The following is a 26339-nucleotide window of genomic DNA, read 5'->3' on the forward strand; positions in this document are numbered from 1 at the left end:
TACACATACACATTTTGGAAATCTAAGACACCTCTTCTGTTACACTCCCCATTCCCACTAGTATTTCTGCAGACTTACTACTTACTACTTACAACTTACTACTCTTATAGTGCTTACTTAGCATTACATTTTAAATAACTTTATGTGTCCTTTCTACTCAGCCAGGAGTTTTTTTCTGTTCCTAAGCAATGGCCTATTTATTGCAATGTCTGGATCAGAGAAATAAGATCTGACTAGCTGATGTGAAGAAGGGAGCCTGGATGTGACTATTCCTGTGCTATTCATCATAATGCACTAACTAAAGGTCACTATTAAAAAAAAGCAAACACACATATTTAAACATACTTATTACATGTATTTGTCACCAACGCATCACAATGAAGTCACAAAAAAGTGGGCTTAGTTTAATTCACAACAAGATAGATCCTGTGAAAACACATTTTTCATCTTTGTGATTTTCAATACTCTGCTTATTTTAATTTAAAGCAGTTAAACAAATTTGAGAGTATATGTATAAAACTGTAATTTAATTCAGACTTCAGAAACTTGGGAAATAAAAGGTCATGATGGAGAAACATTAAGAAATTTGTAGAATTACCAAACTCTCACAGTACCTTAATCCTTTATAAAAGCATCTCAGTAAAACAAAATAAAAACAATGGGAGACAAAAACTATGGAAAACACAAAAGTCAAATCAGAGATTTTGGTTTAGTACTTTCCCTGAGTCTCTTGTTTTTAAAAATCAAATGTAACTGAGGCCAATTCAAAATTGACCCATAGGTCTTGCCTCCTCCATGCTGACATGAGGAATACATTTAAGACAAGAGGCTATATACTCAAATGGTCCCAGGGCTTTATTCAAATGCCAATTTGCTTATGTCACTGCCACAAGGTTATGTGACCTGCTGCTGCCTGCTGTGCATGGGCTTAAAGAGCTGTCAAGATTTTATCTTGGCCTGCCATAATATAACATATGAGACTATATACCAAATGAAGACAGAAGATTTCAGTTATTAATAAATATTAAATTTCTAAATGGATTTGGACACTATATACATCAAATTAAGGTAACTTAACACAGAAACAAACACTTTTATGTTTTAAAAAATCTTACATAAACAGGGGTTGGGGGCAGGTCAACTTAATATTTTAAATCTCAGATGTTACAAGAAAACACTTTTAAAAATTGTTCAATCCCAATAAAATAAAGTAGAAAAAAGTGATAAGGTGATGCTTAGAATTAGATGGGCATGCTAATTCCGAAATAGTTGTCACCTTGATTCTTAAGCAAAATCGGCCCCTACAATGTTTCTACTTGATCACTTAATTGCAACTATGTATATATATTTATACATACATATGTGTATATGTTTGCAAATGATCAAGCAGTTCATTAAAAGAAAATATAATTAATAAGGATAAAAGGGTTGTTAGAATCTAAAAATTTTTTACTTCAAATGTACTAGGTTACTTGCTGGGTTTATACTATAAGGGCACTAAGTAGTATGAATCAAATGTACTTTATAATCAAATGTAGGAAAGCACCTTCCACAGACATGTTTTTAGAATCATTTTTAAGACATCTCAAAGACAGGTGGCAAAGCACTGCTAAACCGTCTCCCTTCACCATAATGAAATCTCAATTTCAGAATAACAGCCAACATTTCAAAAACTAATAATCATGCACTATCTTAAAATTGAGGGGTGAAATGATGGCTCTAACCACCAAAAGTATGACACTTTTTCACATTCCTATTAATTATTTAATCTTGTAATATAAGTACCCCATTGCACAGGCGGGAAAAGTGAGGCACAAAAAGGTATGTATTTGTTGTTCTTGTTTTAAGTTTTGTTAGACAGGGAAGCCAAGGTCAAAACCACACTGAGAACTCCAAGAGCCTGACACTTTTGGGATATAATGGATTCAAGGTTTGCATGAAATGTTATATTTAACTCATGTCCTGTTTACATCACACCACCTTAGTCTAACCTCTTGCAAACTCTTTAAAGCATGGACCTGGCAAATGCCACGTACCCCACCTTCTCTGACCAGGTAAAAAAAGGCTAGCTGATGTTTGTGCATTAAAAAAAAAAGAACAAAAAACAAAAGAAACACCAATGTTGCAGTATTATTTACGATTAGCAAGGTTTCAATCATGAAAATATTCCACAACTGAATTTCAATAACTTTCAAGAAACATTCCACAAAATTCTCTAAGAATCTGTGGGAAGGTATAGTGCCTGACAATCCTCACTAAAACAGAAATTTACCTATTCTTTGCATTATTGTTGCTGATGCGAAATTATATGTATATGATCTCAGAAGTGGTAGCCTCAAAGTACTAAACTACTAAATAAAACTGAAAGGATCATCCAAATTCCTAGATAACACCAAAATATTTATCTAGGATTGTTAAGGAAAGCATAGCACTTTGGTACTCTTTTCAGACTCTCAAAACTTATAAAGGTAAACATAAGCGTGTGGCATTTTACATCGTTTCAAGGGAGTAACAGTAAATGGATAGGATATTAACCACCACTAAAACTTCTTGACCAACTTTATATCTTGAAAAATCTTATCTGTCCCTACCAGCTACCATTCCAATTCCACAGGGTATTTTCCAGTGAGACAAGCTGTACAATGACCATTCTTTTCAAAGCATTCCAGACCATTCCCATTCTCTTGAATCATAATATCCTGCTTTTCCACTTTCTGTTTTTTAAACTTTATCCCTTCTTGTACAGATGAAACCAGTCCTCCCACTGACAGATATACAACACTGTTTGCTCCTAAAGGAGGAAAGAAAGAAAAAGGAAAAGGACATTACACTTCCTTTAGAAAGGATGAAATGCCTCAAAAAATGACAGTTACAAAGAGAAAAACTCAAGCCAGGATAAAAATTCCTCCTTTAGCTTCTTTAAAAGGGGGAGGGGGAAGGAAGAAATACGCAATAAAACTCTGGGCCTTTATTATTTTTTAAAATACGAAATTGGAATTTAAGGGAGAATATAATTTAAAATAACAGTGGAGGTTTCAAATCTAGAATGGATTCAATAAGTTTCGGGAGTAATTTTCTTGATAACGAAAATAGACTTTGAGGTCAGGAAAATCCGGGTTCAAATATAAGCTCAAGGTCACTTACTTTTCCTAAGTCTATTGTTTCATCTGTAAGATAAGGGAAACGTGGCCTAACTGTAGAGTAGTTGCGATATTATTACAATAATATACATATGTTCCTGGCAAAGAGTAAATGTTCACAATAAGATATCAATTGGGTGATACTCAAAATATTTAACTGGTAAGGCACAGGCATGTCAAAAGAAGCACCAGCCATAATCAAGCAGTGTAGAGGTACCAAGGTACACTGGCTAAACATCTGTGTGATAATTAAATACTTTATCTCACCTAATTTGAAAAGCAAATGTTTTATCCAGGATAACCTAGATCTCCAAGTCTGCTGACTTCATTATTAAAGATAACTCTAGAGTAGCTTTTCACTTTTTGATTTGTACCCACATCCAAATTATTCTATTAGAATCTATGGTAAAATTGTTTTTTTCTTGGGATCTGATCTTTGTAAGGCTTTAACTGATATGCCTGCAGTTCCCTCTACCTGGAAAGCCTTTCTTCCTTTCCACCTGATCTCACCTTGGCCTAGGTCTCCAATACAGCACTTACCAGGGTGTCTATATACACCAGGCACTCTCATTATTCAGAACAGTGTTCAATATTGGCTCAACATGTCATACAACATGTATTTTTAACAAATACTGGACACTGTTTTTTTTATTACAAGTGTAAAGACTGACAAGCTTTGGATTTTCTGTTAATAAATAAAGTTTACAGAAATTTTAATACCTACCCAGATATTTTGCAAGATGTTCAAATTCAGGTTTATTGGCAATAAGCTCTTCTTTTGTTGGTATGTTTATTCCCATAAAGCATGGATATCTAATTGGTGGTGAAGCCACTCTAATGTGTACCTTGGAAAGAAATCATTTTCACATATTATTTTGACATGCATTTTAAGAATAATCGTATAAGGGGCGCCTGGGTGGCTCAGTCAGTTAGGAGTCCAACTCTTGATTTTGGCTCAGGTCATGACCTCAGGGTCATGAGATTGAGCCCCGATTCAGGCTCCATGCTCCCCATGGAGCCTGCTTAAGATTCTCTCTCTCTCTCCCCCTCTGCCCCAACCCCCTCACACACTCACAAACTCTTAAAAAAAATCTGAAAAGATTATCATAATCATAATAACAGTCATAAAAAAGTTGGAAACTCATAATTGCACTTTTTTTTATTCATTTATTTACTTTTTAGAGAGAGAGAGCACACACACAATCACGCAGGGCAGAAGAGGCAGAAGGAGAGGGAGAGATCTCAAGCAGATTCTATGCTGAGCACGGAGCCCAAGGCCGGGCTTGATCTCATGACCCTGGGATCATGACCTGAGTGGAAACCAAGAGTCAGACTCTGAAATGACCGTACCGCCTAGGCGTCCATCATAATTACAATTACCTTTAAAGCTTTGTAGAAAGATTGCCACTGCTTTCCATGCCACTTTCTCCTACAAGAGACTTTATTTTTGAATCCATTCAACTATTAGTTGTAAATTACATCTCTTCTGTAATTTTTATTTTTTAAAATCACTTCTGTAATTTGAATTACTGAGATATTTAGAGTTAGAATAAGCTCTGAGGTTTAAAAATATAACCCAATGTGGCAAATTTATTACAATAGGATTTGTTCTGCATCTTCAAAAAGAGAAATACTCTAAAAATTTAAAAAGCACTCTATTTTGTGGTTTTAGTTTTTAAAATTACATACATGTTTTCCAAGTTACTGCACAGTTATTACTAAACCAACTTATATGAAAGATGACAATTTATTATATTGAACTATCCATTTTCATTCACTGTACTAAACTGCAATTTTTTTGCCAGTATCCTGTTGTTAATTATCAGTACTTTAGGATATGTTTTAATATTACTTACCTCTTTTGCACCAGATTCTTTGAGCAATTTGATTATGGGTGAAATGGTATTGCCTCTTACAATTGAATCATCTACAAGAACAATTCTTTTGCCTTTAAAGTTGTCCGACAATACTCCAAATTTTTTTGCAACACCAAGCTGTCTTAACCTCATGTTTGGCTGAATGAAGGTTCTTCCTACATACCGGTTTTTACATAGCACTTCCACATATGGAAGCCCACACTGATAGACAAGAAATAAAAGGACAATGAGCAGCAATAGAGAACCCTAAGTTCCTATTTTCTCTAGGTCATGCTTCCATTATATGTATACAAACATCTGAAATTGCTATTCTGAACTCTCCAGTAACAGATTACAATTTTCCTTCACTATTTAAATTGTAGGGAAAACAGGCAAAAAAGAAATATCATTCAAAGTAATATACTCAGTGGGAAAACCAATTCATTTTGCCAGGAGTTATAATGCTTTTAAACAAATATTTCTCTGTCCTGGAAGGGAACACTAAGCGTGTGAAGACATGACAACAATAAATCACTGTCAGAAAAATTCACAGCAATTAAAAATTATCAGCAAGAAATGAATTAAAACCAGTATGCAAAGGATATACTTTCTGAGGGGGCAGGCGGGGATTTATCCATCTTTCAAGGTAATACTAACCTAAAATGTATGTATATTATTTCTTTTAAAAACTAATACGCTAAACTTTTCAACCTAGTGAATGCTGAGCCGGACACCCCAGGATCACTATAGTTATATTATCTACCTGGTTATGAAAAATGCAATTAAGCATAGTACTAAAAATATTACATTAAAAAAAATGTTTAAGAAAAAAGGGGAGCCTGGGTGGCTCAGTCGATTAAGCGACCAGCCCTTGATCTCAGCTCAGGTCTTGATCTCAGGGTCGTGAATTCGAACCCTTGCATTGGGCTCTGTGCTTGGCGTGGAGCCTGCTTAAAATAAATAAATAAATAAATTTAAAAACATTACACAAAATGAACATGAATGGCTTTATTATCACCCATACTAAATAGGGAACAAATATACCAGGGTACTTCAAGAAATAGGTTTTAATAAGTAAATATTACCACTAAATTCTATATATATTCATGATGTTATCTTTTTAAATAAAGAGGATCATTCTGCTAATCTTTGGGTGGACTCCACTAAAATAGGGCCATTGAATGAAAAGGCTGGAAAATAACTCTTGTAAAGGACCCAGCATTTTCTTTCTCCTTACAATGTGTTGGTAAGTTTCTCTTTATATACAAGGATTTCTAATTTCAGTGCTACAAGAGCATTTCACTGCATGTCCAAAGAAAATACCTTTCCTGCATAACCGAGAGCAGCAGGTGTAGCAGATTCCGGAACAGTGCTAACCAAATCTGCATCCACAGGGGCTTCAATTGCGAGCTGCTGACCACAGCGATATCTTACTGTGTAAACCATTTGGTCTGGAAGGTTTGGAAAAGGAAATGGATTTTTATTTAACATGATATTATTATTCTAAGAAAATTAGCTTGTTAGAATGCCATACATGGAGTATAAAAAGTAAAGTAAAATATATAAAACAACTAAAGTGGAAATATATAAACTGGGGAATTCCCTATTCAAAAAAAAAATCCTGGCCTTAATATATATCTGAACATCATAATCCTTACTCCTAAAAAGGAAAACAAAATCCAGGAGTCAAATGAAAGGGAAAAATAGTGATCATATGACTTGTAGGTTCAGTCCCATATCCACAACATGTAAGCAATGTGCCTCTGAAGAGCCAGGTAAGCTTTCGAACCAAGAACTGCCACGTTTCAGGGGCGCCTGGCTGGCTCAGTCATTAAGCATCTGACTTCGGCTCAGGTCATGATCCCAAAGTCCTAGGATCGAGCCCCGCATTGGGCTCCCTGCTCAGTAGGAAGCCTGCTTCTCCCTCTCCCACTCCCCCTGCTTGTGTTCCCTTTCTCACTGTGTCTCTCTCTGTCAAATAAATAAATAAAATCTTTAAAAAAAAAAAAAACTGCCACGTTTCGATGAGATAAATACGACACTTATATAAAAAGTTAAAGATATTTTATTTACCTTCAAATATACTATCTGGTCTTGCAAAATAAACATATTCAAAGATACAAAAAGCCATCGGGTTTCCTTCAGACCTTGGTATAATGTCAAGAGTTTGGACACTACGTTTGGTTATTTCCACGATTTCTCCAGGCAAGACTTCACGGTAATATCTTGGGAAACAATGTTGAAGAAAGAAGACTAAATAAACCGGTCCTTAAGACCAATAATAACATCTATTGTAAAGTACACACAGAGTCCCTGCCCTTATAAAGGAAAAGTGTGGTTCAGTTTAAGAGATGGCTTAAAAAATTAAAAAGTAATATTCCTCCAGCAGTAAATCTAGTATGTATATCTATTACCCCTAAATTCTAATTTTGAATTTTAAAAAATAAAAGCCCTAAGTTTTACTGAGTTTTGGAAGAATGAGGCTAAAGAGAACATTTTTATTCTGGCTTAAATTTTTTGATCATAACTATCCCTTGTTGAAGAGATTCTTGATTCTTGCTTTCTAAAAATAGGTCTCATTGGACTGTGAAAACAAGATGCCAGTTTCAGAATTAGAAGGTATTACAGGAACATTAAAGTCAGTGCAACTACTGAGCACAATGTACAAAAGAAACTGCATTTATAGATATGTCTTCTTGCAGACATCAGAAAGCTTTCATTTAAAAAAATTTTTATGGATGTGGAAAAAGTGAACATGCTGAGTGAAACAAAACTTACCTTGCACCAATTGATAAAAAGCTACAAGATTCTGAAGATACCACCCATCCTTCTATTTCTGAAGATTTTTTCTCTGTAAATCACAAGGCAATATAGTTAATGGATTCAAGAAATTTTACAAGAGGATACCTATTTTAAGTGAACAGTTAAACACCAAATACATTTTAAAAGTCTATTTCTACAACTTTTTTTTCCCATTTCTACAACTTTAAGAGCACATGAATCTAACTAGAACTTAAATAAAAATTTGAGAAGAAAAAAAAAACCACATCGATCTTCAACTTGAGCCAAAGATAAAACTAATGATACCAAAATTCTTTCAAAAACTGATTTCAATGTCTCAAATAGACATCTAATAAGTCAAAAAGAAAATCATTGAAATCATACTACAATCAAATGAAAAAGCTGGGCAAAGGCAATTCAGACAAAACAGGAATGTCCATTAAATTCTTAAAAAATGGTTCATCCTCAGAAATACTCAAAGAAATGTACTTTAGAAATTGCCATTTTTTTTTATTTTTACCTAGTTCCTTCTCACTTATAAGCTTCCTATGCCTCAAGATTTGAGGGTGTGCCAACAGTAGGACAATGACTTGGAAAAGCACTATGAAATTACATTTCTTCTGAGGTGCATTACCTTTATCATTTATATCAGATACAGGCATAAGACGTCCAATGCATAAAGGACGATTTCCATAAGGATCTCGAACTGCATAAATAACATCTCTGTGCATTATAAGCAGGGAGTATGCTGTGGGTGCTTCCTTCATTAAGTTTTTAATCCTGAAATTAATTAAATAATTGAATGAATAACAGAGCTCTTGTTACCAGAGCTACGAGCTTAGCCTAGTTTTACAATTACCTTGCTACCCAATCTGGAGTGCCATCTTGTTCCTGAGGAGGGGTATACGCCAGTAACTGGGTTATCATTTCGCTATCAGAACTTGTTGACAAACCAATACCGTGCCTCAGAAGCTATTTAGAATGGAGAAAAGTGTAATCATTAGAGGGAAAGCTCCACCTGACCCTTCTTTACCCAACAGCCCACCATTGTACAAAGAAATCAGAAAATCCTGCATTCTACTACTGACATGTATATAGTAATGGAGAAGCACTGCTAGAGGCAATGGGAAGTCTCTGAAGGTTTTTAAGCAAGAAAAAAAAAGTGTTCTAGGAAGCATAAGAACAGCTTTTGAAAACTAAGTCTGAAGGAATGCAGACCTGCAATAAAGGTGGGGGACAGTAGAGAAGGCACAAGACTTTGGAACTATGATGCTAACATTTTCAGCCCTTGACAATCCTGACCAAGAGGACACATTCCCTTAAGAGTGGTGCACTACAGTGGGGCCTCTCAAACCAGCTTTGTTCGTGGTAGTGCTGGTAGCTTCCCACCGTCACTGATTATCGCTGATAGAGTAGAATAAAGGAATTAACCCTATTGAACAACTAAATGTAGAAGATGTAATGAAAATTGGTTGAACACTCTCATGATGATTACGAGGTTCTGAGCAAGACTGACCGGGACAAGAACATCACCACTGACATGTACAGGCTGAGTTTAAACTCATACTACACATTTTCAGTAGGCAGCTAAATGTGTAGAAGTGAAATCCAGCATCTGGATAAGGGATTATGTCTACAAAGAATAAGCTAGGTATTGTTCAAATTGAACTTTTGGTGGTTATGGTGAGCTTTTTTAAATTAATTTTTACTTCATATTTATACTTTTCTGATTGTATGAATTAAAAAATTATTTTTTCATTGGGGGCAAAAAAACATTTTATTATCATTATAATACTAGAGCCCAAGAACAGGGCAGAAGAAAGCTCTGTGAAATAACTAAAGCTAAAATTGAAAATAAAAGGACAATGAGTGGTATGGAAGCATGGTTCTAGATATTTTCCACACATCAAAATTCACCATCATTTGACTTGTCACTAATTATCCCATGTAAAATGCCTGGTTCTAGAATGCTAAGGAGATAACTGTGTGTGTAGAACCATCCTGTTAATGAATACCACCTGAGGTTTTTATTTGCAATGTGACCAGACCAAGATCATTGGAATCCAATGGATGGAAGAAACTTGGTATCAATAAATGAATGGCAAGAACGGATAATTAAGCTATCAGGAATATAAATATACCAAGTAATTTTAAAAAAAGGAAGATGAAATGATGATGAATAAAGGTATAGGCACAAATTAACACAGAATGCTCCAAACAACATGCTACGAACAAAAAAGAACCTAAGTAAACTCTCTTTGCCCTTTCGCCAAGTGGTTTCCTGTAATTGTTTCCAAATCACTTTTTCTTATATTTGTTATCTTCGAGTTTATATTCTATTTTCTTCTTATGCTTTGAACATAAGAACTAAAGCTAAAGGGATAGGAAGAGTCCATAAACCCTAACTTCTCTGTTTCTAACAACAACCATATATTAACTTTTCCAAATCTCTACCCTAAAGCAGTACCTCAGAATCATCTTAGAAGCATATTAAAATGCTGACTGACCACCCTCCCACCCCAGTCTCTGGGGTGATATCTTAGAATCTGCAAGTATAACAAGTACTCCAGGTAATTCTAATACAGTTGTCCTCTGCAGTAAGTAACAGGTGGCAACAATTAGAAAATATCCTGCACTAAGATCCCCAATAATTTCATTTCATTTCATTCATTTATCCCAATCATGATAAAAAGCATTAAAAACACTTACCTTTTTCCTTAATTGAGCAGCATTTACCAATTCGCCATTATGTGCCACAGCTATTTTCCCATGAAGTGTTTCAACAACAAAGGGCTGACAATTTTCTAATTCACAGTTTCCTGTAGTGGCGTATCTTGTGTGTCCAATTCCAAGGTTTGAAATATATAATTTCTTCAAATTGTCTTGAGTAAAGACATGATTTACAAGACCCATTCCCTTGCAAAGTCAAAGTAAAAGCTCATCTTAGAAAAAAAACAGACTTGTGGCCCTAGTCAGTAAAGGCTTTTATAAGTTTCTGCTCAGGCAATCCCAAATTAGACAATGCACTTTACTTAATTCCTCTGTGCTCCAAATTCTAATCTTAAATAAGGACTAACCTAATTGTAAGAACCATAAAACATTTTTAGAAAAAAATTTGAGGTGAAATTCACATAACATAAAATTAACCATTTTAAGGTAAATAATTCAATGGCATTTAATACATTCACAATATTGAAGTGCTTGTTTTATGAGATTCTTTTCATTAAAACATTGAAGAAAAGATGTACTAAATAATAAAATTTGTCAAATATAATCAACTAAATCAATTGCATTTTAAAAATTCAAAGCATGTTAAAATATTTAAGTAAATGACCTGTTTCAATGAGTCAGTCTAGCAAACTACCACGCAGAAAGAAATGCACCCTCATTTGACAAATGGAAACGGCTGATCAAAGAGTATGACTTCTATATACAAATTATTTATTCAAATTTCCTTCCCCCACCAACATACGAGTTATCACCTGGTTGTTATCTTTATTATCAACATTTCATTATGTTCAAATATACCTTGTGTGTTTTGAATGTTGGTACTGAATTCCCATCGCTGGTCACAATACCAGCACTCTCCTGACCCCTGTGAATATAAAAAGGCATTAACTGTTAAATATAAATTTACCTCATTGATAAGCTTCCTTATGAAGCATACTTTTCTCAAGAGCATCCAGGAACTGAGGACACATTACATGCTAGTGCCACTTGACTCATGATGATGTGACTAGCAAGCAGCAGAAGATAGTGTCTGAGTTCCAACTAACACACCAGGCACTGTCGTAAGCCTTTACATGAATAATCTAATCCATCAGGCTCTCACAACAATCCTTTGAAATAGATACTATGATTATCATTCCCATTTTACAGATTAAGGACACTAAAGAAACGGAGGTTAAGTAACTTGCCCAATGTTACACAGAGAGCAGTGGCAGAGCCAGGATGAGAACACAGTCTGACTAGAGAACTTGTGCTTCTCATCTCTGTCCTATGTGACCTCTAAATAAAGTTGAGTATGTAGATATAAATGGAAATCTCCAAATAAATTAGCAGGTAAAATGCCTAGGTGGTGGGTAACAGAACCATGAACAAAATTCATTTATTTTTGAGGTTTTTGCTTTGCTTTTCTGCACTTTCCACTTTTTTCTCAACATGTATCTATCACTTTTAGTCATCACCAAAAAAATAAATCCTGCTTCTAAAAATCCTAAGCTGATCGGGCACTTTGTATTTCATTTCCTGTGTTAGTATTTTTAGGTGACGATATAGAGAAGAAAGCCAAAAGCTAGGCCAGAGGTAGCATAACACACGGTAAGACTTAAGAGGATCTGTACTACTGTGGAGTATCAAATGATAAAATAAAGGTTCTAAATGCTCCACAATTTTTAATAGTTCTGAACAAATGCTATAAATATTAACAAATTTTTGTTCAAAAGAATATATATCACGGTAGAAATAAAAAGTAAATCTCTAATATATGCATGTATACATTAATAATTAATATATTGACTTATTTGGTAAAATGGATCTTTTTCTAAATTACATGCTGTAGTTGTTTAGGTATTTTAATGACAAGAAAAACTACAACATTAAGTATACCCACAAAGCAAAAATCTAAAAAAATTAAATTTGAAATTTTATTAAATCATCAATACATTAAATAGACATGCATAATACTATACACCCTATAAGACTGGGTCATTTGTGACATAGGATTTCTTTAGTGAAATGATGTGGTCTTTAATGTTAACCTATGCTAGAAGACTAAGTGATTCGTAACAGAGGGGAAAAAAACGTTAGCCATAAATCTTAAGGCAGAAAGAACCTCTGCCAACCACTTCTAAAATAATTTTTCTAAAATCAACAATCATTTAATAAACCAGAGTAAATTATGTAAGAAAAGAAATAAAAAAATGGTTTTCCTTCCCTTTCATCTCAAGGGTAATTTTCCCTTAAGGCTGAAATTAAAAACATTAGTAATCATTTAGGTTCAGGCTTCTTTAATCACAAAGCCTGCTTATTTGGCAGTTTCTCAAGTTACTCCCCTCAGGCAGCTTGAACCAGTTAAACTAGATCTTTTCAGCTCTTTGGAGCTTATTGACAACCAGCCGTCTGGTTTCCTAGGAAACAAAACCTTGGCTAGAAATAGTGAATCATTTCCAGGTCACTTTCAACATGGAGAGTGGAGCAGGAAAGCACTGGACTGAAGAAGAGGTTAAAGCTTTGCTTAGTGTCTGGGCAGAAAAAAATATACGAGAACAACTTTATGGAACCCTGAGAAATAAAGGAATATTCATTTACATTGCTAAAAGGCTGCAAGCACTAGGAGTATACAGAGATTGGAAACAGTGCCGGGCAAAGTACAAAAATCTCAAATATGAATACAGAACAGTTAAATATGCTCATAACTCTGGAGACAGCTCTAAAACTATGAAGTTCTTCCATGATTTGGATGCGATCCTGCAGTATGAACCTGCCACACAATTAACAGAGGAAGATGCAAATGGCAAGTGCCTGGCAACGCTGAGGCTGAGCGAAAGTGCAGCTCCAGGGACCACTGAAGGTAAAAAGAAAAAGTAGCATTCTTTTGTTTTTACCTAACTATAAGAGTAGGGACTTCTGAGTCCATATGATAAACGTAGCCTGGAATATCATGGTTGAGAAAAACAAATGACCTGTTATGCTATTTCGCACAAGGTAAAAATTTTAAAGATTAAATACCTCCACTTTTTAAATCCGTGAAATACTGAAAAAACACACTAAAATAACATTAACCGCTTAAAAAAAAGTAACGTTAACCACTAATACCAACTCTCCTTAAGCATGCCTGATACGTTTTTTGGAAAATGGATTGGGTTTTTGAAAATACTTTAGGTTTTAATTTTTTAAGAGTGGCAAAAGAAAAAAAATCTAATATATTGCTCCACTGTTGTTTCTCCACAGCTCCTTGAAACAAGACAGAACTTTCTGCTCTGTATTTACGTTCACATTTTCCTAAATTTATCAATAAAAGCACTAAAATACTAGGAACTAATAAACAACTTCATTCCTCGTTTGGAAGAACAGTTCCACTTAAACAATCAGTGAACTAAAAATAGATTTGATAGATTAAATGATTTATGATTAAATGATTTAGATATTAAAACAAGGTTCTTGACTTGCTGTATTAAGCCCAACTGTATTTACGTAGAATTTATTCAGTCTGCAGAAGCTGAATGTATCACCAGGGAAAGCAGGGAAATCAGTGGCAGTGATGAGATTTCTCCCATAGCCAAAATCTTCCAGATGTTATTTTTAAGAGCAGAGTTGTTCAATTCAAAATCTCAAATACCTACTGTCTGCAAAGCAATGAGCTACTTGCACATGCATTCAGTGATGTGTAACCTCAGAAAGTAGGGCACCATGAATAAATGTTACATCTCAAAGAAAATGGTTTAAGTGGTAGAATGTAAGCTATCAAATGAGAAAGGGGGTAGGGTAAAATGACAGAAGTTGAAGTTAGGTTAATTTGGTTAATTAGGTTAATCTGAACTTCGTGTTTAAAGCTCAATAATAAATTAGTAAAAAATCCACTCCACTTAACATACTCCCTTTATGTTTCTGATAACTATACCAAATTCTGAGAAAGCTTTGCAGTCACTGTCAAGTTAAACAGCAATAACATTATTTTATTCAATTAATCATCCTGCACTCTTCATCATTTAAATGCTTTAAATATTGATTAATGAGAAGTAAACCATTCAGCTTCTGAAAAGCTTTGAATTTAACTAGAGGTTGGTGTTGCTGTAATTAAGATGTGGGTGCTAATATCTCCACTTTTTTGCCCCTCTCTTGTGTCTCTGTGTCTCCTCCTCCTTCTCTCCTCTCTCTCTCTCTCTCTCTCTCTCTCTCTCTCTCTCTCTCTCTCGTGTGTGTGTGTGTGTGTGTGTGCGTGTGTGTGTTTAATCTCCACTAAACCATATCTCCTTCTAACCCATTTAAGTATCCCCATGGCTCCAAATTCCCCACTTTCACCTACAAGCAGACGGCCCATAATTACAACTTAACCTTGTATGTTTAAGGTATCTCAAACCCCAAATTCTAAAACTACACACTCTTCCCTCATTCAAAACTGATCCTCCTACAAGTTGCTTCCACCTTACTATCGTTGTATATCCAATCACTTAAATGGAAACATTTGAGATACCCTTGACCTTTGGTCAATCACTACGTCCTTAAAAAAAAAAAAATCTGACATGTTTCATAAATTTTTTCTCTGTTCCATTTTCATTACCACCATGCAGAACTTCATCCGTCACATGGAATATTAAGATAACCTCTTAAATGGTCTCCCTACTTTCTAGTCCCTTCCCACATATCATCCACAATGCCACTGGTTGTTATTCTTTAAACTTTTTAAATTATAAAATTGCAAGCAAATTAGCATTTTGTTTGCTTTAATAATAATCTTTAAATTATACCCAGAACTAATTATAATTCAGGATTAAACGTTACTTAATGATTCCATAATATTTGAGTGCATATACCAGAGTTTATATTTGCCCCCTTAGAGAAAGGTGCTACAATCAATACCTTTTGTCCATATTTAACATTACTTTAGGAGAGACTATCAGAAGTTCAATTATTGGTCAGAAAGGGTATGATTACTTTGAAACAGTGTTTAAAAAAACTGCTTTCTAAAAGAATTGTACTTTACTAACAATGAAACTGTCCCTTTTTATAGAGAACTGTGTCATATCAGATCATAGGATGGGGTTAAGTAGGGGAGAGACTTCGCTAATTTAACAAATAATGAAGTATGCTAATTTAATAAACAAATAACTATCTATAACGGTATATGCAATAAATAATTTATTTTGCATTTGTTTAATTGCTAGTGATATGGAACAGTTTTCTATATGTTTATTTTTACAAATTAACTGTTTGTGTCAACTGAGGTCTTAGAAATTGCATGATCTCTTTTGCCTTACAATTCTGGCTGACTTTTATTTGACCTACAGAATTCAAAAGTTTTTAATGTAATCAAATAGTCTGATTTAAAAAACAAAGTTTTTGATTAAAGTTTTTAATGCAAACAGTCTTTTCTAAGGCTTAGAAAGCCCTCCTTTCTCCAGGTCTGATTCATTTATAATGTCTTCTGGTTTTTCTATGGCGGAACCAGCAGAATTTTTATTGGTGTATGGTTAACCTTTGAAGAAGGGAAGAAAATGAATGTGCCTTTTCCACTGTTGGGATCAACCTCATGCAAGTGGTAAGGACAGAGGATCTAGTTCCCTCTGTTAGGCAGCAGGTAGCCTGACTGAGCCTTGGCAAAAGGCTCAAATACAAACTCTTAAGAGGCTTCGTGTTCTGGAAATTGTAATCATCCTCAACCTCAGAATACCTTTGACCTACTACTGCCACCAAATCACATTCCTTCAGTGACCAAATTTCCACCCTATTTCCCTCCTCTTACTTGATACAAATGCATCAGGAGTAATGACTTAAGAGTTTCAGTTTATGGGCACCTGGGTGGCTCAGTCGTTAAGCGTCTGCCTTCAGCTCAGGTCATGATCCCAGAGTCAGCGCGGGAAGCCTGCTTCTCCCTTTCCCACTGCCCCTGCTTGTGTTCCCTCTCTCGCTGTGTCTCTGTCAAATAAATAAATAAAAATCTTAAAAAAAAAAAAGTTTCAGTTTAAAATCTCCAGAGCATAGGACCCTGGCATACAATTTTGGGATTGATATTAGGAATGATCAACCTAAGAAAAAAAATACCCCTGAAGAAGTTGGGAAGAGAGCTTTTCTTTTTCACTCTGGACTGTATGTTTAGCTCCAGGCTGTTTTCAACAAACATAAAACTAGGCCCTAAATCAGATAACAGAATAGCAAACCATTACCTTTTCTTGCTGTTCTCATGACGCTCACATGTTACACTAACTAGGTATATCATCTTCCACACTTCTTAAAGAGAATTCTTATGTAACTACAGATTTTTACTTTTCATATTCCCAACTATATGCCATGCGAAAACAGTAATGCTTCCCATATTTTTCACTTGTTGTTCTATTTTAAAATAGGAATCCCTAATACAATCTTTAAGATGACAAACATTCCTTTTCTTATTCTTTAATGGAATGCCTCTAAATAGTGAATTGTGATTTTAAACGTTCATGCCATTAAAATCATGCCTAATATTTGATCTCCTAATGTAAAGTTAAATCGAATGCTATTTGTTACTCAGTAAAACAAAATTGAAAAAACATGGAAATGATAGAAGATGAATAATAAATCTTTGATTCAGAAAATTACAAAGAGTAATCAAAACGTACTTAACTACCTCCTGATCAGTCTTCAGCCTCACTGTAATTAAGATTCATCTTCATGTGCCAACTGAATCCAAAATTCTATGTTGGGTTCCTCTGAAAGATGTATTTTAGTTTTTCCTCACTATTACCCTCCTCTTTTGATTACTCTAAAAAGTAGTCTGTGCCTCATTTTATGGAAAACATCCAAGCCATAAAACCAGGAGATCAAGAGGGGACCGATTTCATTTTTCAAGGTTGGCATGGTTCTTTTAAATGACACATCCCTTGGTCCATTTAAACATAACTTAGATTAATTTCTGGAAAGTTTAGTATTTACCAATCAGCTAATTATAAAAGATACATTTAAATTTTAGCTATTTGACCAAATATGCCAATTAAACAAGATTTTCTGATTATCTCATTACAAGACCTCTGTTTTATACTGCTACTATCATTTACCAAGTGCCTATTATGTTAAAGTACCTAAATTACAGAAATAAATTTTTAAAAATTTTATTTTTAAAAATAATAAATTTTTTTTTCAGAGAGAACACGAGCGTTAAGGGGGGGTTGGGGCAGAGAGAGAGAGAGGGAGAGAGAGAGAAAAGAGAGAGAATCTTAAGCAGGCTCCATGCTCAGTGCATAGCCTGGTCCAGGACTCCAGGATCTCACAACCCTGAGATCGTGACCTGAGCCGAAATCAAGTGTCAGATCCTTAACTGACTGGGCCACCAAGGCCACCCCAGGAAAACATCTCATTTGAACATTTCAAATCATTCATCTGATTTGAAAACGAACCACAATCATCTCTAGAAACAAAAAATCAGCAAACAAATCTAGTGGAAGTTCAAAATAAACCATGTCAATGGATGGAAGAAATTAAATTTTCTTTATATAGAGAAGTATTAAACCATATTATACCACTTTATTACAAAATGTGTCTCACAAATCTATAATCCTTCAAGAACATGAACAAATTCAGCTCAAGCTCTAGCATTCTGTAATTATTAATTCAATTTTTAACCTCTTTAGAACTTACTCTAAAAGGAATTCTGTTCTCTTTCCAGGCAAAATGTCAGTTACATTACAAGATAAGGAAGACCTCTCAGGAAATCCTTTACTTTTGGTTTCTCATATCAGACCAGTGGAACTAGGTACAGTATTGTGGGTCAAAAATACAATGAAACTGATCAAATTCCAAATCAGAAGATTGGTTTCTAAGAAAAACGCATGATTTTTCCTGATAGAAATGTTATGTTTCCCTTTTTTTACCAATGTATACTAAAAAAAAATTCATTTCTAAAATAAATTAACAAAATATAAATTGCCTAGTGATATTAGCCTTCAAATTCACAACCTTTATTCTTTAAACATAATAGAGAATATAATGGTCAAAATTATACATAGTAGGTGCTTAATATTTAATGAACATGTCACTTTAGCACTCCTGAGGTCTAAGACAAACAGAACTCTACGTCTGAAAGTAAGTAATATCAAATCAATGAGGTCAAGGATGGTTTTATTCACCCAATTAAAGTCAATATAAATCCCCATTTTGCTTCTAAATTTTTACTGAAGGTTGTTAATTCAAGTAAGGAAAAATACTGAATAGCATTTCAAAACAAAGACATTAAACACACCACAAAATAAAAACAGCTCCCTACACTTCAGGTAAATGCTAAAAAGTGTTTTTTTTAATGACTTACATTATAGATACTGCAGTCTGAACTACCTTTTTATTAAACATAAACATGAAATCTGAGAAAAACACAAAATAATGTGGTTGTTTAAATAACCAATATAACTTCAAGTAAAGTCATTATCATAAAATGAGTTGCAAAACTGTGCTAGAGATGTAACATAAAGGTACCATGCTAGGATTTCTAAGTGGGGACATTCTACTGAAGGCATTATGGAATTTCTGACACATTTCCTTGCATTAAAAAAATCTAATACTTCACTTAAAATGACATTTGGTCTTTGACCAATGGGATATCTTTTATTTTCATAAGGAGTAAGAAGCACCAGTTGTTATAATGTGACTCTTCCAACCCTTTATTCATGAATCGTCTTGGTTCTCAGACCTGACTGCACACTAGAATCATAATCTGGGGATGAGGGATAGGAGTAACAGCAAAGTAGTCATTTACAAAAGTTCCCCAGGAGATACTGATATGTAGCCAATGGATCATTAGACTAAAAGAGGAGATTGCTCCCACCGATCCTATCACAAAACAAAAAACAAACAAAAATTGCCCTCAGTGAGCCACTTTCTAACTGTGTTGCTTTCTACAAGTACTACAAAATTATATATTCAACAGATACTGACATACACACCACATACCAAAGGTGCTGGATGGAAGAATAAGAAATTATAGAAAAAAAAGATGATCAAAATGTGACTAATTAAAAACACAACTCTTTTAAAGCCAGTCGCTGTCATGGTAAGAAATAGATTCAAGTTCTGTATTTCATTTCCCCATTAGTTTCAGAGAAAAGCTAAGCTATGATTTGTACTCCATCTCCTAAGGAGAAAATTTCTTTGTTTACTAAGGTTGAATCCAATTACTTTACTTGTCTTATGTATGTAACCTACGTACATATCTCTTTCCCTCCCCACCCGATACAGGTAGCTCTACATCAATTATGGAACCCTCTATTAATCCAACTTTTATTCCAACTATAGCAAATGAAGGAGGAAAACACTGGACTGTGCCAGAAGTCAGGGCTCTAATTGGCATCTGGTCTGATATAAGTATACAACAACAACTAGAAGGAACAGTGAGAAATAAAAGGATATTTGAACAAATCGCTGCCAAGCTTCAGAAATCTGGAATAGAGAGAGACTGGAAGCAGTGCAGAACGAAGTACAAAAACTTAAAACATGAATACAAGATTGTAAGAATGGCTCAAGACCAAGGCATAACTAAGAGTATGAAATTTTTTACTGAGTTGGATGCTATTCTGGGACATAATAAAACAGAAAAATCACAACAGTGGGAATTCCAAGATGAAGAACAAGCCACTAGATGTGCCAATGTAAAAACAGAAGAGGATCAGACAGGTAGGAAGGCAAAGAAAAGTAATCTAAACATCAGGTCACATCATATGAAAATGTTAGTAGCATGATAACGTGAATACCACCTAAGTTAAACAGGCTTCACTATATTCCAAAGCTAAAGGCTGAATTTATCATGAAACAGATTTAATGTATATGCAATCTCCTCCAGAACACAGAGAATAGTGCAAAGTTATACATAAGGATGAAATAAAATTGATTTCCACAAGTTTAAAAATAGACCAATTTTATTAAAGTAAAACTGCAACTCTAAATGGCAGAAGTTAAAGCAAGTTTTCATATTAACTGTAGTAAAATTGAGTGAACAGAAAAAGAGCATTAACTTAGAAAAATAAAAAACCCATGAGAATGTCTTTGAAGTGTAAGTTCTTCTGGGACACATCATAAAGTTCTTTAAAATGATTTTAACCCAAAGGATTGAGAAACAATACACACAGAGATATGACAGCATGAAATAAACTAGATGAGTTCTACACCAAGAGTCAGGAAATCGAAGTTCTAGCTCAGTCTTTGTGGAATCTTAAGTCACGTGTCTCCTCTAGACTTGATAAGATGTTCTTAAAGACCTCTACTAACCATAAAGTTTCTAGATCTTAATATCTGCCTTAAACAATGCAGTCCTAATTCTAAAAGTATGAATGTGTATCTAGGGGAAACAGAGGCAATGACAGAGAGTTAGGATTGAGAAATGGTGGCGAGAAGTCCTGAAATCTTTTGCTGGTGGAGAAGAAACTGGTCTGCTAGAGAACTATACATCTGTCCTATTAAAATTAAGATGACTAGTGGTAAAGTCACCCAACAGCAGCAGCATGATTATGTTCAGACAATAATTGCTAGAGATACAGCTGATGGTGATTCTATCAGTTATATGTCAGAAGACCTCGTTAGAGACAACACCAGATAGCTATAGGAATCTAAGACTAAAGATGTTTAAGGGTGGGGAATGTAAGCTAGAGAAAAGCAAACAACCACAGTATTTAGCATTCAGTATTTTTTTATTTATGTTTAATTTTAAGATTTATTTATTTGACAGAGAGAGACAGCGAGAGCAGGAACACAAGCAGAGGGAGTGGGAGAGGGAGAAGCAGGCCCCCTGCTGAGCAGGGAGCCCGAAGCGGGGCTCGATCCCCAGACCCTGGGATCATGACCTGAGCCAAAGGCAGACGGTTTAACTGACTGAGCCACCCAGGTGCCCCCCGGTTTGTTTGGTTTTTTTTTAAAGATTTTATTTGAGAGAGAGAGAGAGAGAAAGAGAGAAAACACGAGTGGGGGAGGGGCAGAGGAAGAGAAAGAAACAGACTCCCTACTGAGCAGGGAGCCTGACACAGAGCTTGATCCCAGCACTCTGGAATCATGACCTGAGCTGAAGGCAGACGCTTCACCGACTGAGCCATTCAGACACCCCCATGAGGTTCACTTTAAAAGGGATAATAACATATTAGAGTTTAAAACACTATCCTGAAAGTGAATAAAACCAAACCACCATATACCCCACTATATTCACACAGTCATTGCTGGAGATGTAGCTGAAGATGACTTTGTCAGTAATATGTCAGAAGACCTAAGACAGGGAGATGTAAAACAAAGTCCTGGTACAGGTAAAACAGTATTTTTTGTTTTTGTGTGTGTGAAAAAATACCTAAGATGTTATTATATGATGTTGCTATGGACTGAACTGTGTCACCTCTAAAGTCATATCAACATATGTAAGAGCATTTGGAGATGGGGCCTTCGGGAGATAATTAGGTTTAGAGGTCATGAGGGTGGGGACCTTATGATGGGTTTTATGATTCTATTGCATTTGATGTATAATATATAATATAAGATGCTATAATTAATCTTATAAGAACATATACAAGCTTATGACATTATATGAAGAGTAATACTCATATTTACAAAATACAGAAATGGAAGGTGAAAACTGTTAATGACAGTAACGTTCCCTATAGCTGTGGTTTTCAGAGTATAGCAGCATCAGCATCATCTGGGAACTTAGGCATGCTCAAGTTTGAGAAACACGGTCCTATGGTTCAGGATACTAAAGGAGTGAAAGAAAGTTAAGTGCTTTCTACATGATGGTTTGCCTTTTACACAAACCAAAATGAGCAATAGGGGGATCCCCCCAAGCAAAAGCCTAGCTAGCCATCACAGACCTTGTACATAGTCTTTTAGTTTAAAGCTTCATATAGCCTTGGAAAATGTAGAGATCATATTGATTAACAAACCAGGTAATCAAATTCCCCACACTCTTGGCAAACTTCTTTGACTTATCAGATACGACAGATTAAAAGCTCAGTGGGAGAAAGGAAAGCTGCTAGAACGGTGAAAGGCAAAAACAGGGAGAAATTAAGGAGACTAATTCGATAGGAACATGCAGCTGACTAGCGGTATGATAACAAAGGTCAACAAAACTCTGGGCTCCTAAGGTTTCTCAGGGCATCACAGTAACGACCCTGACGTTAAAAGTAAAAGAGTTAAAATCAGATTGTGTTTAATAAGTCAGGATGATTTCAAAGGAAATAATTAAGAACTTTAGCGTTCAGAAGATTTTAGCTTGTTAGTCTTCTGGACTCACTTAAGTACAATACCTCAAGATAATTTTTTATATGTGAAAGGAAAACATTAAGTCAGATATAAACTGACAGGGTTTTTAAAAATTGTCTGGTATGTTTATATGTTAATTTGGAATGTGTTTAAAAATACGAAACAGGAAATATTTAGTCATTCTAGAAATTATGCTATTTTAAACTCTCACGTGAAAATAAAAGCAAAGGTATAAACCCACAAGAGAAGAAATTGATTTTTTAAATTATTTATTTATTAGAAGATTTTACTTTTATGTAATCTTTACACCCAATGTGGGGCTTGAACTCACAACCCTGAGATCAAGAGTTACATGCTCCATGAACTTAGTCAGCCAGGTACCCCAGGAAAAAAATTAAAATAGGAAAGGACTTTTGGCACACCTGCAATATACAACTATTGTGGCATAAATCGCCACTCCACTATTTAGAAGATTGTTGTATTGAGAAATAAAGATATGGATATTTATCTTCAGGGAAAAAATTCACATCAAATATTCTTTCTTTAAAAACAAAACAGGGGCACCTGGGTAAGCTCACTAGGTTAAGAGTCCAACTCTCGATCTCAGCTCAGGTCTTGATCTCAGGGTCATGAGTTCAAGCCCTGCACTGGGCTCCACGCTGGGCATGGAGCCTACTAAACAAACAAACAAATAAATATAAAAACAACATAATAAACTGATGAACATTCATGTAAAAATAGGTAGAGGTTACTTCATTTTGATTTTATATTTTTACTAATGAAATATTGGAATCTGAGTTGCTATTGCCCCATATTGTTAACATTGACACTGGTCATGAAACTGATCTCCCAAAAGTAATTTTTTTTTAAAGATTTTATTTATTTGAGAGAGAGAGAGAATGAGAGATAGCATGAGAGGGAAGAGGGTCAGAGGGAGAAGCAGACTCCCTGCCAAGCAGGGAGCCCGATGTGGGACTCGATCCCGGGACTCCAGGATCATGACCTGAGCCAAAGGCAGTCGCCCAACCAACTGAGCCACCCAGGTGCCCCAAAAGTAATTTTTTAACCATCTTAAATGTATGCTATAAGATTCTTACTTTGGGCGCCTGGGTGGCTCAGTCACTTAAGCGTCTGCCTTTGGCTCAGATCATGATCCCAGAGTCCTGGGATCGAGTTCTGCATTGGGCTCCCTGCTCAGGGCGGGGGGGGGGGGGGGGGGGGGGCGGGCTTGCTTCTCCCTCTCCCTTCCGCTCTGCCTCCTTGTGTTCTCTATCTCTCCATCAAATAAATAAAATCTTAAAAAAAAAAAAAAGATTCTTACTTCAAATAAAAATCTAACTGGAGCTGTGGACCCCCTGGATTCTAGATAACTAATTAGTTCCCAATTTAGAACTCTTGGAGATTCTGGTCTAGCCTGTTACAGGATGGGTTCAGGAACCTCTATTTTTATAGAAGATCATCAAGCATAGCCAGGGTTGAAAACCACAGCTAGGTTGTCAAATTTAGACAGTAAGGCCAGCAGAGGGCTGAAGAAAATAAAACATAAAATCCAATTTGATTCCCATTTAGGGGAGAAAAATTAGGCAATTCCAATTATCACTTTAAAAAATGCATGACTAAGGGCGCCTGGGTGGCTCAGTCGCGTAAGCATCTGCCTTTGGCTCAGGTCATGATCCCAGGGTCCTGGGATCCAGCCCCGCATCGGGCTCCCTGCTCGCCGGGAAGCCTGCTTCTCCCTCTCCCACTCGCCCTGCTTGTGTTCCTTCTCTCGCTGTTTCTCTCTCTGTCAGAGAAATAAAAGATTTTATTTATTTCTCTGACAGAGAACACAAGCAGGGGGAGTGGCAGGCAGAGGGAGGGGGAGCGGCAGACTCCCCACCGAGCAAGGAGCCCAACGTGGGGCTCGATCCCAGGACCCTGGGATCATGACCTGAACTAAAGGCAGACGCCCAACCAACTGAGGCACCCAGGCGTCCCAGAAATAAATAAAACTTAAAAAAAAATTCATGACTAATGCAATATGAAAGTAGTTAATCACTGGGAAGAATTACAGAACTCCTGGGCTATGCCTACCTATTACAATAAGTAAAAAGAAATGGCCCATGAAAATTGAATAACGACTTCTTTAGATCTAAAATAAATTTATTTTTCTCCCTGCCTGAGGCATAGGCAAGAGATGATAAAAGGAATCAGAAAGTTAGCAGAAAAAGGACTGTCTAAAGAGGAAATCTGTGTTTGACAGTTTTGTCAGTTACCTGTCTCTTCTGAGTAAACCTAAAATTGACTTAATTCATTTCTAGTATCAGTTGCTATTTATATATGAGATGGAATACTTCAGTATCTTCGTATTCTCACAAGTCACTGCTCCCTAGTAGAGGCAGTCAAAGGTATCAATTTTGGCTCTGAGGGGTGGAGACAGGCATATATATATCCTCTTGGAGGTTACTCTTATCAGCCTAAAAATCGCAAGTGAAAGACTACACTGTTCTTTTAAGAATAATCTTAAAGGGGGGGGCGCCTGGGTGGCTCAGTCGTTAGGCCTCTGCCTTTGGCTCGGGTCATGATCCCCCAGGGTCCTGGGATCGAGCCCCGCGTCAGGCTCCCTGCTCGGCGGGAAGCAGTGCTTCTCCCTCTCCCACTGTCCCTGCTTGTGTTCCCTCTCTCACTTTGTCTCTCTCTGTCAAATAAATAAATAGAATCTTTAAAAAAAAAAAAAAAGAATAATCTTAAAGGGCACCTGGGTGGCTCAGTTGGTTAAGCGACTGCCTTCAGCTCAGGTCATGATCCCAGAGTCCTGGGATTGAGCCCCGCGTCGGGCTCCCTGCTCAGTGGGGAGTCTGCTTCTCCCTCTGACCGTCCCCCCTCTCATGCTCTCTATCTCATTCTCTCTCTCTCAAATAAATAAATAAAATCTTTAAAAAAAAAAAAAGAATAATCTTAAAACTGTCTTTTCTTTTTGGCTGTGGTAAAATGTATTTCCAAAATTAAAATATTCACTATCCCCACAATTTCACAAAAATTAACAATGTGATGGCCAGCAGAAAGCATTAAATTATCTATTGTTAGTACCTCAGAGGCTATGCCAAGTTTTTTTTGTTTTCTCCAATTCATCTATTTCTCCAATTCATTTATTTTGGTTTATTTGTAACCAAAAATTGGAAATAATCTTCTTTAAAATGAAATATTTAAAGTTTTGTACATTTTGAATACAATTTGGATAATCTTAGCAGTAAAATTATTATAAACTAAAGCACTTTCATCACATGAACCATAATATTGAGAACCTTTAAATTTTTAATCCAACAGAAGATCCAAGACATGATTGTTAAAATTTCAGAAAACTCGAAAATTATAAATGTAAAAAAAAGTTGAGACTTAGGTAAGCTGATAAATTTAAATACAGGCAACTTGGTAATTATAAAGGTATGACTTTTCTAATTCTTCCTGTTTATATTTTCACAAACTCTTTAAGAAGCTGTGACATAATAAAGAATACAGAAGCGCCTGGCTGACTTAAGTCAGTAGAGCATGTGGCTCTTGATCTCAGGGTTCTAAGTTCGAGCCCCCCACTGGGTGCAGAGATTGCTTAAAAATAAAATCGCAAAAAAAAAATTAAAATTAAAAAAGAATACATATATCTGGTTTT

At 35.6% G+C, this 26339-nt stretch overlaps 2 protein-coding genes across 2 annotated transcripts in view; one reads left to right on the forward strand and one right to left on the reverse strand.

Annotated features, from left to right (window-relative positions):
* Positions 1–334: 334 nt before the first annotated feature.
* PPAT (phosphoribosyl pyrophosphate amidotransferase) overlaps positions 335–26339 on the reverse strand; it is a 36400-nt gene continuing 10395 nt past the window's right edge. The window contains exons 2-11 of the mRNA XM_025887561.2: positions 11306–11372; positions 10487–10693; positions 8637–8749; positions 8412–8557; positions 7775–7847; positions 7070–7221; positions 6320–6447; positions 4997–5218; positions 3865–3985; positions 335–2791 (exon numbers count right to left, since the gene is read on the reverse strand). Coding sequence (XP_025743346.1) covers positions 2595–2791; positions 3865–3985; positions 4997–5218; positions 6320–6447; positions 7070–7221; positions 7775–7847; positions 8412–8557; positions 8637–8749; positions 10487–10693; positions 11306–11372 — 1426 coding nt within the window. The 3' untranslated portion in view covers positions 335–2594. The remainder of the gene's footprint in view (positions 2792–3864; positions 3986–4996; positions 5219–6319; positions 6448–7069; positions 7222–7774; positions 7848–8411; positions 8558–8636; positions 8750–10486; positions 10694–11305; positions 11373–26339) is intronic.
* Positions 12930–26339, forward strand: part of PAICS (phosphoribosylaminoimidazole carboxylase and phosphoribosylaminoimidazolesuccinocarboxamide synthase) — a 55128-nt gene continuing 41718 nt past the window's right edge. Inside the window, exons 1-3 of the mRNA XM_073891717.1 lie at positions 12930–13349; positions 18138–18224; positions 19700–20134. Of these exons, the coding sequence (XP_073747818.1) occupies positions 12962–13349; positions 18138–18224; positions 19700–20134 (910 nt within the window). The 5' untranslated portion in view covers positions 12930–12961. The remainder of the gene's footprint in view (positions 13350–18137; positions 18225–19699; positions 20135–26339) is intronic.

This window comes from Callorhinus ursinus, unplaced genomic scaffold, assembly GCF_003265705.2.
Source record: "Callorhinus ursinus isolate GAN/ISIS: 27379988/994484 unplaced genomic scaffold, GSC_fseal_2.0 scaffold4, whole genome shotgun sequence".
In the NCBI taxonomy this organism is placed as follows: domain Eukaryota; kingdom Metazoa; phylum Chordata; class Mammalia; order Carnivora; family Otariidae; genus Callorhinus; species Callorhinus ursinus.